The sequence below is a fragment of the Podarcis bocagei genome (genome assembly GCF_964188305.1).
Source record: "Podarcis bocagei genome assembly, chromosome: 4".
In the NCBI taxonomy this organism is placed as follows: domain Eukaryota; kingdom Metazoa; phylum Chordata; class Lepidosauria; order Squamata; family Lacertidae; genus Podarcis; species Podarcis bocagei.
Window position 1 is genome coordinate 32,210,243 of NC_138128.1, and position 15,651 is coordinate 32,225,893.

General features: G+C 41.3%; 1 protein-coding gene across 1 annotated transcript in view; it reads right to left on the reverse strand.

Moving 5' to 3' along the window:
- Positions 1-1,348: 1,348 nt before the first annotated feature.
- Positions 1,349-15,651, reverse strand: part of MOGAT1 (monoacylglycerol O-acyltransferase 1) — a 28,329-nt gene continuing 14,026 nt past the window's right edge. The window contains 5 exon segments of the mRNA XM_081192677.1: positions 1,349-4,769; positions 8,367-8,566; positions 11,118-11,292; positions 13,405-13,609; positions 14,642-14,820. Of these exon segments, the coding sequence (XP_081048803.1) occupies positions 4,615-4,769; positions 8,367-8,566; positions 11,118-11,292; positions 13,405-13,609; positions 14,642-14,820 (914 nt within the window). The 3' untranslated portion in view covers positions 1,349-4,614.

Sequence of the window (15,651 nt, forward strand, 5' to 3'; positions counted from 1 at the left end):
GATAGAAGTGCTGTAGGTGCCAGGACAAAATACTTGCCATGAGGGACCAAAATAGAGGTGCTGGTATTCTATACCAGTAAGTACTGTCTCAAAAAAGCCCTGGCTGCAAGAAATGACCCACTCCTGCATTACTACACAAAGGTAAAGTCAACATGTTCCTTGAAATATGAGATCAGTTAGTTTTCTTCCTTAACATCAGGTGTATAAACCTTTGGCCCTCCAGATGTTACTGAACTATAATGCTCCTATGGGGCGGATGGTTCTGTCACTTTCAGTTCTCTCACTTGCTCATTTTTCCATTCTCAAATTCAGTTCTCTGCATTTCTGCAGCAATTTGAGATTTTTTTCCCCCAGGAAGAACCTATCATGATTTTTAAAATTGCATTTTAATGCAAATTTTTCCTGATAAAACACATTTCGTATGCTGTTTTGACCACTGTTTGACCTTGGTTGGTTGGAAAACTACACCCCAAAATTCAGTTAACTGCAAATTTCAAAGGATGGCTGTGTTTTCATATTGTTTCAGAAAGTGCAAATTTGATTAATTCGGCTTTACATGCTACCTGAATCAAATATCTCCCCCATCCCTACTCCCATCATCCCTAGCCAATGGCCAGACTCGCTGGGGCTGATGGGAGTTGGAGTTCACTCACTTTACTTCAGAAAAGTAGTTGGTCAACAGGCTGTGTTTGCTTCAGAATCCAGCCACAATAGGAGGATAATGCTGTTGCAAAGGATAAGATATTTAATATTTAAGACTACTTTGAAAATACACAACACTAATAATATTATCCTCCCCTTCTCATTTTCCAAATGATAATTCACTCTCTCCCCTTCCATAGCAACAAGCTGCAATGTTGATCTTCCATTATTAAATTTGAGAGCCTTATACTAGGAAGCAGCTGTTCCTTTCCTTCGTTCGTTCAGTAATGAGACACTAATACATCAAGACATTTACAGTGCATGTCTACTCTGAAGTAAGCCCCAAAGAGTTCAATGGGGCTTCCTGCCAGGTAAGTGGGAATACGATTGTAGCCTTAATCAAACCTCCTTCTTTCTTCATTTTCATTATATTACAGCATGCTGCATACATGCCATTGTGGAAAGAATATGAAAATCACCAACACCCAGCTCCTTTGAATGGAGCGGAACTACATGATGTGTCTGCAGATTATCTTAGTGGACTGTCTGCCAATATAAATAGCATAAAGATATTGTGATAAAACCATGATGGAAAGACATTGGCTAAGCTAAAACCGCATGAAGCTAATCTCTTCATCAATGGGCTGCTAGATAATTATGAAAGAACACACATAAAAGATTGAGTACATGTAAGCACACCCACATATTCATATCAAAATGGTTTATTCTTCTTGAGCTTCCGTTCAACAAAATAATCAATCTGTATTTTAAAAAGCCATAATACAGCAACAAGGCTGGAGCAGCAGAAAACAGCAGTTTGTGTGTATGTATTTTGCAAAAATGTTCAACACACTGCAACGCCTGTTGAAGGGCTATTCTTGATTGGCTAGGATTACCTATGTGATTATTATAGGAAGCAATACTCCCACTCTGAACTGCTTTCACTTGGAAGGTAGCAAGTTGCCTTTTGCTAAATCAGACTTGCTAGTCAGACTAGCAAGTGGTCACTCTCTTCTGGGAGGGCTTGGAGATGGTAAGAGAACAGTTTTTCCTTGGGGGTTTTAAGGGAAAGTGTGGGCAGTGGAGATGGGTCCATTAGAATGAACAGGACACTGTCCCACCAACGTCAATCTGCCCTTAACCACTCCCACGTGTCGGCTTCCTTCTCTTCAGTTTCCCATGTTGTCCTTGTAAAACTCAGCAGAGGACTGGGCACAAAACTAGAATGAGATGGCTCTGCTTGTCATTGACTCTGCCTACTGTCAGACTCCCAGCCTTCCGTTCTGCCAATCTCAGTGGGGCCAACCATCATTGATGTCTTAGGTATAGGGCAATCAGTGGCGGTATGACCCATGACCTACCAACCTCTCTCTCTCTCTCTCTCTCTCTCACACACACACACACACACACACACACACACACACACACACACCTCCTTTTAAGTGAACTGGTGCATGAGGAAGTAATGAGCTTTGAATAATTTTGTGAACCAGCAGTGCTGAGAATGACATAAGAACCAAGAATGTGGTATCAAGGGGAAATTGAAGCAAATGCTGACAGCAAACCAACCTTCTGTGTATCGGGAGAGCAGCTGCTAGGATGTCCGGCCTTAGCTAGCTTGTCCCTCAGCAAGCGTTCCCATCAGAAACTAAAAGGAAAGGACCGGACCAGACAATATATGCTCTTTTCTCCCCACTTCCAGCTCCCTCTTCAAGCATGAGTGGTTCGTAGAGGAAAATAATATTGGCAAATTTTCATATTATCTCTTTATTTTCCTCTCAGTCTTGTTTAATTAAGTTCTTGCATTACATCACTCATGTCAAGCAGCTGTTCAGTTGCACTGGAATAATCTCAATGCCTCCAAAGCATGATCTAGTTGTCTGGGGGCTCGATTCAAATGAAAAACTACAGCTACATGCTTGGTTAGTTGGTGCAACTCTCTGCAACTATAAATTAGGAATTTAGAATTTATTTGTGTGTGTGTAATTCTGAACTGACAAATGCTTCCAGTGGAACAAATGCCTGAAATTGTACACATTCAGATCATAGAATCATAGAACTGTAGAGTTGGAAAGGACCACAAGGGTCATCTAGTCCAACCTCCTGCAATGCAGAAACCTTTTTGCCCAATGTCAGGCTTGAACCCACAACCCTGAGATTAAGAGTCTCGTGCTCTACCGGCTGAGCTGTTTCACCAACTCATTTTTCATGGTTTCCACTGATAATACTTAGACTTAATTTTCCCTCTGCCAAAAGCTTTTTGATTACTAAAAAAACATGCTTTGGAAAGAACAAAAAAATCAAGCGGATTTGATGGGGTCACTCATGTGACTAAACCAGGAAGCATTATCCTGTTTCTTAATTGATCCCAGTGCCATCCAATACACTGCTGTATTTAATTGGTTACAGGGATAAGGAATCTCGGACCCACAGGCCAGTTGCAGCCATTCAGGCCTTTATTATCTTGTTCTTGGGACTTTCCCCAGCCACCCCACTCAGCCCTCATCAGCACTGCTTTGCAGCCTCCTTGGAGTTTTTGCCTGGCTGGAATGTGTCCTTGAACTCAGCTAATGCTCCTTGCTTGCCTGGATGGAGCATCGCGAGGAGTGTAAGAGGGAGTGTAAAATCTAACCTACCGTGGAAAGGTAATGAATGCCATCCATTGCTCTGGCCCTCTTCACCACTGTCATGTGACCCCACAGAGTGAATGCAGGCCGGGAGCTGAAAAAGGTTCCTTGTCCTTGGGCTGCAATGATGTCATCCTGTTCACTCAATACTCTAGTAGTGGGAATCACTATGTGACTTAAATGAGGAAAGACAGCAGTGCAGAGTGGGCGGAAATAGGTGCAAAAGCACTTGCCTCCAGGGAAAACAATAATACAGAACAGAAAAGGAGGGGAGTGATTGTTTACAAATACTTTTTTCTGTCAAAATATTTCTGCCCCACTGAAATTGTTGCTCTCAACCTGAAAGCTAGAGAATATGCAACACAGTTCTAATATTTTAAAAGTTACATTGCAAAGTATTAATTGCACCTCTTCCCACCTGTCTCTTTGGTGAATGAGCTTTGAAAGGGAAAAAATCACAAAGCATGGCTCCTTTAGAAGCAAAAGTGGTTTGTCTTCCTCTATTACCATTATCATTTGGGAGGGGTGCTGTGAACAAACTTTCAGAGAATCATCAATTTTGCCTCATCACACTACTCTTCTAAATAAACACACCAATTACAAAAGTACAAAGTTCCCATCCCTGCTAAATGAGCATCTTTGGCTTATTAAATCACTTCAAGTACAATACCATATGGCTTAGGAATGCTGAATATGCCACATATTGCATTGCATAGTTAAATACAGATCAATAGCTAGGCAACAAGCCATACACGAGCATTCATCAGAAACATTTAAAATTATTCAGTCAACTCAGATGGACACAATACAGTTCTCTTTCAGAAAAACAAACAAACCAAAGGCTTCTCTGCTGCAACCACTCGGATACTAACTGAACTCTGCAAGAGCGTACCTCTGCAAAATCCCTACCTGTTTCAAAGGTAGGAAAAATGGAGGAACAAGACTGATGACATGGGAGCCCTAGACTTATTCCATGAGCACTTTCTTCACATAGTACAGACCAATTATCCGTGCTTACAGATTGAGTCTGTCTCGGAAAAAGCACAAGATTAAAAAGCATTAGGATTCTTTGTAGATTTGCAATGTTTTGTTACAGAATTGCATCCATTGAGAGAAGGAATAAAAATGCATTCCCAGACAATAGAGCAAAACACAGTATACAAAAACACAGAGAGAACTGCAAATCTTTTTTTTTTTAAAAGCAAATGCGTCACATTGTACCCAGCTACACAAGAAGATTGTAACTCTTGTAAGTTGTTGGAGAGAAGGGTTGGATGGGGTAAAAGGTTGCTTTTCACCAGCAAGCAACTTCTGAATCAGATTCTCCTTGTACTTGAACCTGCATTTAGGTAAATGTGAGAGATGCGTGCTCTGATATCCCGTACTTTTCTTTGTTTTTGTCAAATAACTCCTGGAGTTCCTGCAGATATTTCTCGTGGAGTTGATTAATTTCTTCAACGGTGGGATTCAGATTCTGTTTCACCGCAATAGGGTTCCCAACTGCAAAATCAAAAACAAAATAAGAAAATCCCAATGAGAGTCATTTGTGTAATTGCTCTGAAATATCTAATGATCTTTCATAAATTGTAAAGGATCTTGAGAGCTATCCAAATCCTAAACTTTCCTGCATTAGCAGAGCATCACAAATGACCTTGTCAAATGTGGACATTAGGAATATCTACCTATCGATTTTTCAGTACCACTCACACTGAGGCATGTAGATACCCTTTACTATGTTGGTTTCCTGAATACATTTTTCAAAAATAGTTCTGTGTGCAGAGCACACTGTTCTGTTCTGTTTTGTTTCTGTTGCAGAGCAACAGCAATGTCCAAGAAGGAAATATTGGCGAAATTGGCAGGATCAGTGTCACCACTTCATCAGAAGCTGTTAACAAAGATCCACTGTATTCTGCTCTGGTCAGACCTCACCTGGAGTACTGTGTCCAGTTCTGGGCACCACAATTCAAGGAGGACACTGACAAACTGGAACGTGTCCAGAGGAGGGCAACCAAAATGGTCAAAGGCCTGGAAACAATGCCTTATGAGGAACGGCTAAGGGAGCTGGGCATGTTTAGCCTGGAGAAGAGGAGGTTAAGGGGTGATATGATAGCCATGTTCAAATATATAAAAGGATGTCACATAGAGGAGGGAGAAAGGTTGTTTTCTGCTGCTCCAGAGAAGCGGACACGGAGCAATGGAGCCAAACTACAAGAAAGAAGATTCCACCTAAACATTAGGAAGAACTTCCTGACAGTAAGAGCTGTTCGACAGTGGAATTTGCTGCCAAGGAGTGTAGTGGAGTCTCCTACTTTGGAGGTCTTTAAGCAGAGGCTTGACAACCATATGTCAGGAGTGCTCTGATGGTGTTTCCTGCTTGGCAGGGGGTTGGACTCGATGGCCCTTGTGGTCTCTTCCAACTCTATGATTCTATTCTATTCTATTCTATTCTATTCTATTCTATTCTATTCTATGAATCTATACAACGTTGCTGCTTACAACACTTCTTCATGTACATACAGTATGAATGGCAATATCAATTTGCAAGTGAAAACAAACAAAATGAATGGTCACATGAAAAGTAAAATTCCCAATTTTATTTATTTCGTAAAAATTATATACTGCTCGATTGTTTATTGTTTTGCTTTCTAAATCAAAGTGGTTTACATCCAACGAACTGCTTTTCCAAACAGTCTCACATACTGAAGACAGATTCTTTTGCCGAAAGGAAGCCATTCTGAAAACAGAGTATGTCAATATGTCCAAAGAAAATAGATTTGCAAGTGGGAAGGACTTCTGCTGCAGCTCTGTTAATTACAGACACCTGCCTATTAAGGAATGGAAGTACAGTGGTACCTCGGGTTAAGTACTTAATTCGTTCCGGAGGTTCGTTCTTAACCTGAAACGGTACTTAACCTGAAGCACCACTTTAGCTAATGGGGCCTCCTGCTGCTGCCGTGCTGCCGGAGCACAATTTCTGTTCTCATCCTGCAGCAAAGTTCTTAACCCAAGGTACTGTTTCTGGGTTAGCAGAGTCTGTACCTGAAGCGTATGTAACCCGAGGTACCACTGTACTTTATTGGGCTAGTAAAATGGGCTCATTTTCCTTATTCAATATTTATAATCAAATGACTGCTGCTATCTGAACAACCTGTTTCTTTATGATGCCATCTAAACCTAGAACTAGTTTGTAAATTTTGGACACTATTATATGCATGGGATATGTTTACAAGTACTCAAAGATACAAAGGCATACAAAACATCATAGAACTTGTCCTTATACTTACCTAGGCATTCACAGTCTAAAATGACCAGTATGCCAATTGATCTCCTTGTGTTCTTGTTGAACAGAACTGTGTCTTTGTTGCAAATTGTTCTTGTATACTTTTCAGTTTCCAAAAGTTAGTTATTTTGTTCAGTCACATCCACCATGCATTTCTTTCTATTTTTAAATCACTTTCATAAAGCATCAGGTTGAATCAGCACCTGGAACCTGCTCCACCCTAAAAGGCTCATGCATTGGTCAGTTTAAATTAAGCAGTCAGTGCACAAAGGAATGCACCTGTCCTTTTAGGTTCTAGTGTTTTTGCAGTTAGCATTCGTTCTTTTCTTAACCTCTTCTCCTCTCTCCTACACCTCCTCTAATGATCTCTAACTTGTATTTACAAATGCAAATCTACCTCTCAACATATTCTGTGGCGTATCATACTGTAGCAAGCAAAACGCCACTTTTTAGAAGAGCACTTCTCTTAATCAAAAGTTGAGCCAGAAGTGGTTTTCAGTCCTCTCTTCACTCCTGACAAAAGTGGTTAGAACATCTCTTATGATTCTGTTTACATTTTAAAGCAGCTGACATAATACTTGCCCAAGACCTCAAGAATATGGTGTGTTGCTAGAAGTTTACCATTTGAAAACTACGCAAAGTACAGGATTGGTGGAATGCAATATAGGAAAAAGTACAAACTGCTCAACATATTATCAAACTCCTGAAATAACCTGGTTTTGGTAGATAACCAAATGGGAATGTAAGTGGACATTTTTAAATCACTAATTATTTGGAGCTCAAGGAGACATGCATGGGGATTATTCCATTTTATCTTCATAATTATCCTATATAATAAGTTCAGCTGAAAGATAATGGGATCTGTAAGCAAGCTGGGATATAATGGGATCCACAATCACTGAAGTGTACCCAGTGGGCTTCTTGGTTGAGTACAGTAGGAACCCAAATCTCTCTGGTCCAAGTCCTCCTCCTCCTCCTCCTCTGGGAATCACTCATATCCAAGTAAGATTGTCTTCCATGAACATGGTCTTAACGGTGAGTCTGTAAGTGACTGTGGAGGCCAATTCTGGATCCACATGTCCTACGACAGTGGGGACATAGGTTTCCTGGCAGGAGTTGATCATGGGGAGGTTTTGCCAAATGTGCTATCCTCTTAGCACGTTTCTCCCTTTCATCCTGAGTTTGAGCATCTTCAAAGTCCATGACAACTTTGGTAAAGGCTGTTCTCCAATTGGAGCGCTCGCGGGCCAGAGTTTCCCAACTGTCAGTGTTTTATTGGATATGTAATCAAAGTATTTATTATCTCACTGCTGTATTGAAGCTTTGGTGATTTTAATATATCATCTTATTTGATTTGTTGTTGCAGTTGTTTGGTTTGTATTTTACTTGTGAACTGCTCTGGGATCTTGTAAGAAGAGCAGTATATAAATGGAAATAATAGTTAAAAAAAAAATTGGTCTGATCCACAAAGGCTCTTATGATGTTCTTAACACAACATACCACACCGACCGTACAACATAGGGATGCGGGTAATAAAGTATGAATTGAAGCATGTTATGTAGATTATTTTCTGCTGACAAATTCTATGAGCTACATATAAACACAACACAGTCAAAGGGCAGGGGAGAGGAGGAAACCTATAAATAAAAGATCAGGAAAGAGACAAATGCTTATTTCAAACTTCTTCCTCTTCTGCATTTGGTGCTTAGATGGTATATGGAACCGTTTGCAAAGGCTAAGCAGCTACTATTTCTTGACACAGATTTGTATATTAAACATGTGCATATGAGAGCAAAAAGAGAGCAAAAAGAACTTACCAATAGTGTGAACAGGTTTCCTGTAAGGCATCACGCCAAAGCTATATTGAAAGATTCCTCTGCCATGAAACAAAGGCAATGCAAACCCCATAATCTTCTGCAGTTTCTCTTGCAATGTTCTGAGCCTTGATCCTTTGGGGTTTGCAACTTGTTTGAACAGTTCATTTTCCCCAAAAGAAAACACTGGGACCAGTTGAGCCCTGCCAGAGAAAAGCAACAACACAGTTGACATAATTCACGTCAATGGGTTGACAAGTATGCCCATTTAAAGGAGCTGGACCATAAAGATGGCTGATCACCGAAGAATTGATGCTTTTGAATTATGGTGCTGGAGGAGACTCTTCAGAGTCCCATGGACTGCAAGAAGATCAAACCTATCCATTCTTAAGGAAATCAGCCCTGAGTGCTCACTGGAAGGACAGATCCTGAAGCTGAGGCTCCAATACTTTGGCCACCTCATGAGAAGAGAAGACTCTCTGGAAAAGACCCTGATGTTGGGAAAGATGGAGGGCACAAGGAGAAGGGGATGACAGAGGACGAGATGGTTGGACAGTGTTCTTGAAGCTACGAACATGAGTTTGACCAAACTGTGGGAGGCAGTAGAAGACAGGAGTGCCTGGCATGCTCTGGTCCATGGGGTCATGAAGAGTCGGACACGACTAAATGACTAAATAACAACAAATAACTTTGGCACATATGGTAGCATTCAGACCTTCCATGTTCATGACAATTACACTGTAAATGCCAGGTAGATGTTTTTAAAAATTCATGTTGCTACCTACTGCCTCCTAGGAAAAGCTCAACAGGCAATAGGACTAAGCCTCCATTTACACAACTAAATGCAATATTAGTCCAGGACTAAACCAGGTTAGTCCAATGGGGCTAACTAAGCAGATGCCATACATCTAGGGCTTTCTTTCAGCCGGAACTCAGTTCTAGCACCTCTCATGTGGGCACTGTTTCCATTCTAAGAGAATGAAGGAGGTGTTCATGGTGAGTTCCAGCACCTGTTTTTCTAGAAAAATAGCACTGCATACATCAGAGGTGGGTGGCTAAGCTTATTTTGGCCTGAGGGCTCCATTCACCCTTGGCTAATCATGTGGAGACCACATGCCAGTATGGACTATTGCCAAACCTAAGCATGGCCAGCCCATATGCTTGCCTAAACATTCTGGCATGGACAGACAGGGCACATGCCCAGGCAGGCAGCCCTCTCCCCAGCCAAAATCAGTGAAGTATTGAGCACAGGGCAGAAAAAGCTTGCATGGGATTTTTACGAAATTGTAGTTGGCTGCCTCTTTTACCAAGATATAAAGTTAGAAATGACAGTAAATGCAAGAAATGTTGAAATCGGGAACAATAACCACAGGAAGGGAATGGCCCATAGGACTGCTGTTGGCTAATAGCTCACTTACAAAGAAATATTGCAAGCACACAGTAAAAAAAAAGTCATGAAACAGGAAGTTGCTACATGTGCAATTTCAAACTTGCATATTAAATGACTCTTAGACATATATAGGACAGCTCTTTTCTGTGTGTGAATATTTGGTTCTTGTTATTGGGGGGGGGAATCTATTTCACAACGCTGCACTTCTTCCCTCGTTTTTATATAGATGTGGGGTGGAGGATAATTTTAATTCAATTCACACTTAAAGCCAAATTGATCAATTTCTCACTTTCCAAAACAATGTGAGAATTCTTCATAATTTGCACTTGTCCAAATTCTGGGATTCAGTTCTCCAACCAACATTTACGAAAAGGCACATATCGGAGTGGGGGGGTGGGGAGGGAAGAATATACTAGTGAAAATAACATACAAAAATGTTTTATATTAGGAGAAATTGTTTGCAAAAGTTGAAACTCCGTACAAAAATGTATTAGGAGAAATTCACATTAAAAGGCTGATGAATTTTCACGATGATTTTAAAAAGTCACAGATTGCTGCAGAAATATGGAGAACTGAATTGAAGGTGGGGAAAATGAGAAACCGAGAGAACTGCAATTGACAGATTTTGCATGCAATTTTCTCTAGCAGTTTCCCCTAATGTAATGCATGTCAACGCACACTGTGTCACAGCAGGTGTGCTTCTGTACTATGATGTTACTTGGCTGGGGAACTGCATTGCAAAAGTTGGAGAATGCCTTGCAGACAACCCCAGTGCTAGAGGCAGACAGGTAGGTTGTGTATCCTCAGCAGTGACCAGAGGAGGGATGACTGCTGGGGAGGACTGAAGAGAGAAGAAACGCCACGGTGTATCTGCAGCAGCACAACAAAACATGTCTATCTCATATCAGTCTCTACAGCACTGTAACTCTCCAACCATTTGACTTCACCCCCAAAGACACACTCCTCCACTGTCTCCTGAGACAGACGGTGGCCAACGACAAGATATAGAATACTATCAAGTACAGTGGTACCTCGGGTTACATACAGACTCCACTAACCCAGAAATATTACCTCAGGTTAAGAACTTTGCTTCAGGGTGAGAACAGAAATCGTGCTCCGGCAGCGCGGCGGCAGTGGAAGGCCCCATTTGCTAAAGTAGTGCTTCAGGTTAAGAACAGTTTCAGGTTAAGAACAGACCTCCGGAACGAATTAAGTACTTAACCCAAGGTACCACTGTAGTCCATTTCATGTTTTGGGTACCTACATTCCATCTTATTTCAATGACAAGTTCTCATGGTTCCCAGTTAATGTCCTGTGTGTTACCACTTTATTCTTAATGGGTGAGGTCTACACATAGAACTTACCCATGTTTCAAAGCCACCTTAATGAACCCTTTCCTTTTGAGGATGCTAAGAGTTAAGCTTCCAGGACGGGCATCTAAAGACTCTTCTGCTCCTCCAATTACAATCACAGCAACATTTCCACCGCCTTCGTGGCTGAGCACATGAGACACACTCTTCTTGGATGCTGAAACCAGCCCTGAAAGTGTGATTAAATAAATAAATAACAGAATACCCAATCAACTGATCAGTGTTGCATGGAAACCATTAGTCAGGTGGAATGAAAAAAATCTGAAGTTAAATTTGTGCTCCGTACAGTAGTTAATTCTTTATTATAAACATGCAAACAGTCTACAAATGACAATGCATAATGCATTGCATAATGCAATCTAATGCAATCTAAGAGTCACTAATTTACAGTTTATTTTGAAATAATCCTGTATTAAGATTGTGCCCTTAATGAATTATAAGACAAATATAAATATGTTTTCTAAAAACTCATATTACAGTTTATTTAAATATCTACAACATCAAAGATCAAATTATTTAATTGAATACGATAGCAGTGGGAAAAGCTTTTTTAAAAAATTAACTGAGGTTCTCATTTCATGTACTTAAAAGGGGCCCACTGACTCTCAAATTGCTCATTTCTCTGTCTACCTTCCCTTAAGCATACCAGCTCCATTAATTCTGTCACTGTGGCAAGAAAACAAATTTTATTGAAACTATTTTTGTTCTGTGGGAATTATGGGAGTACACCATTTAGCTGCTATTAATACTCTGACTAGATTTCAATGTTCTGCTCTTATGTCCTTTTTTTAAGCTATCCCAAAAGATGGTGGATTCATCTGTAGTTAATATCCAATTATTTCTTATATATGCTCTGTAACAAACTACCGTTTTAACTTATGAAACATTAAAGCCTACATGTTGTTACTACTGAATTTGATGACCCCTGTTTGGGTGTTTCCCCCTCAAGCACAGGACCAGATTTAGGTTTGATGAGGCCCTCAGCTACTGAAGGTAATGGGGCCCTTTATATGTCCAGCTGTCCTTTGTCAACAACAAATTGTCACTGTTTTTTGTGTTGAATATATGCTATATGGTAATTTATGGACCTAATAGGTATCTAACCAGTGATATTTTAGGGAGCAGGCTAGCAGGCGGGGCCCATTACTTACATCATAGGAGCCTCCACAACACAAAACACAGTTGCTGTATGTAGGTTTTATTTTATTTGTTTTTTATCTTATATTTTGGAAATGTACGTCCAGTTTTATTTTCCCTTTAAATTTTTGGGGGCTTCCCAAGAGAGTGGGGCCCTAAGCTATAGCTTGTTTAGCTTATATGTAAATCCAGCCCTGCTCATGCAATTAATAATCATGTGAGGGGGTGAATGAAGCTAAATCCTTCATCCCCATCTGCAACCCCCTGCCCTTCACTACCCAGACACTGAGGAGTACATCTGTAGAGCGGAATCTCCTCTTTCTGCATCCTCTGGTGATGTGGAATGCTGTTTATCAGAAGATGGAGAACACCTGAATAGGGCTGTGAGAATCAGGCCATGTCCCAGAGCTTACTTTACGAGGTGAACAAAGTGTGCCAGGTGAAAGCATTAAAGGTAAAAGGTAAAGGGACCCCTGACCATTAGGCCCTGTCGTGGCTGACTCTGGGGTTGCGGCGCTCATCTCGCTTTATTGGCCAAGTGAGCTGGCGTACAGCTTCCAGGTCATGTGGCCAGCATGACTAAGCCGCTTCTGGCGATCCAGAGCAGCGCACGGAAACGCCCTTTACCTTCCTGCCAGAGCGGTACCTATTTATCTACTTGCACTTTGACATGCTTTCAAACTGCTAGGTTGGCAGGAGCAGGGACCGAGCAACGGGAGCTCACCCCATCACGGGGATTCGAACCACCGACCTTCTTATCGGCAAGCCCTAGGCTCTGTGGTTTAACCCACAGTGCAATGGCTGGTGAAGACGTGGCTTTTCGAAAAGGCCTTTGGTGAATGATCTTTTTGCGAGCTCCATTTCTGATGGCTGTTCTACAGTTCTGAATCTTTGTGACTTGTATTTTGGTGTATGGGGGTAGCAGAGGGGAATAATGTTCTGCTGCACAAGGAAAACTCCTGAAACTGGCAGAACATTCTCCTTAGTGATATGTTAAATACAGCCCACCGTTATTATCTGCTATGCTAACTGTGTTTGGTTGCTTTGGAAATCAAGTAGGGTCGCATTTTTTAAAAAAATACTGTACATCAATTCCATTTTTGGAAAAACAGACACACCTGAATTACTAGCGTTTACTGCTTACCTGCACACATAATATAGTCTCTGAAGAAAGGACACCTGAACCAGAAAGGCAAGATGTGTAGGTATGGAGTCAGACCAGGGAATAACCTCTTAAAACCTGTGTATTCTGTGCAAAAGTTTCCAAAAGCTCCAGCGACAAGGACGCCATGAGGATGAAACCCAAAGAGGTAGTTCTGGCTTGGATCCAAATCTGAGGTTTTTATGAGCTGAAATAAAGGCTCAGTAAGAAGTTCACTCTTCATTTAAAAGTTGACTGGCAATTGCATACTGGCCAATTCAGATCCCACAACGAAAGCTAATTATTGCTTTTGCAAAACAAACCTGCTCCCCCCCCCCGACATTTTGATGAGATGGAAATTTATGGGGAAATGCTCTGGAAAGTGTGGGGTAAGAAGAGTTTGGATGAAGAGTCTGGATTTGATATCCCGCTTTATCACTACCCTAAGGAGTCTCAAAGCGGCTAACATTCTCCTTTCCCTTCCTCCCCCACAACAAACACTCTGTGAGGTGAGTGGGGCTGAGAGACTTCAAAGAAGTTTGACTGGCCCAAGGTCACACAGCAGCTGCATGTGGAAGAGCGGAGACGCGAACCCGGTTCACCAGTTTACGAGACTACTGCTCTTAACCACTACACCACCCTCTCTTGATGTCCTGTTGCATAACCTCCACACCCACAAATAAGAAAGATTGCTCAAAGAACAGCTTCTCTGGAAGAGACCTCAATTTGGGTTAAAAAATAAGAAATAGAGGTGGAACTTGTAGAGAATATACACACAGAGATCTCAGCTCCATAGTGTTATAATGCAATCTATGCACAATTACTCAGAAATAAGTCCTGTTGTGCTCAAGCTGTTTCAAGCCAACCATAGTTGGTTTGTTAGGATTGCATAGCAAGCTGTAGTTAAGCAAGAAAAGGACTGAAAGCTTTCAAAACCATTTCTTCCAGTCACATTGGAGGACAGAAGGGGAGTGTACAGTAGAAAGCCCAAGGACCATAATGTGGTGCTCAGCCATGGTTTAGTGCAACGTGTGGCCATGTTTCTGTGATGGCCTCTTCACATTGGGCATCCACATGTGCAAAGTTTCAGCACAGGAATAATAATGGAACAAAACAGAAGTGGAATCCTAACGAGATGCCAACTACATTGGCTTTCCTCACCATGCTCTGGGACATACACAGAGCGCACAAGTGGGCACACACAAACACATTAACTTTCACTGCAAAATATTTCACTCACCTGAATTGGAAAGTATTCCTTAAAGTATCTCCACACAGTCCAGTTTCTGACCCACTTGGATCTTCGCCCCCCAGTTTGGGGGGTTTCCCAGTCGAGGTAGAGCCAGAGCGCATAAATAGCTGAGATAAACCAGTAATCTCCAAACACAAAGATCATGAAGATTCCACAGCAGCATTGTGCTAAAAACACAGACACAGAAAACACAAAACATTTGATATGATGAATGCAACTCATAATTTTACCTCCTTGCCATTTCCTTCTCCTTTCCCATCATGATCCCTATGGCTGGCCAACAGTAGCCTCTTGAGGGTTCTCTCCTTGTACCTAATCCATCAAGGGTGCTTCCCCCATAGCCACACCAGCTTGCTACTTTGCTTCTCTGCAACTCTCTGCTCTCAACTCTAACATACAACCTGCTCTCTGTCCCCAAAACTCATAACACTGCCATATTGCTGTTGACAGCAGTGGAGGGTTCTATCCTATTCTTTGCATTCCTATGCCTAAGGTCACCACTGTTATATCAGTATGTGATACAGAGAGATAGAAGGGGTTTTTTTGTTTTTGCTTATTAACAATATACAGTGGTACCTTGGGTTAAAAACTTAATTCGTTCCTGAGGTCCTTTCTTAACCTAAAACTGTTCTTAACCTGAGGTACCACTTTAGCTAATGGGGCCTCCCACTGCTGCCACTGCACGATTTCTGTTCTCATCCTGAAGCAAAGTTCTTAACCCAAGGTACTATTTCTGGTTTAGCAGAGTCTGTAACCTGAAGTGTCTTTAACCTGAAGCGTCTGTAACCCGAGGTACCACTGTATACCCTTTGAAATCTTTCATCAAATGCTGGGGGTTTTATTTTGCCCTTTCAAAGGCTTCTCCTTTATTTTGTTTCATTTTTGTCATTCTGCCTGATAAAAACAGAAATCAGAGCACAGAGGCATAACGTCCTGCCTTGGATAATTTAAAATGATAAATATTAATCATTCTGCTGAGAATATGTGGTTCAGTACTA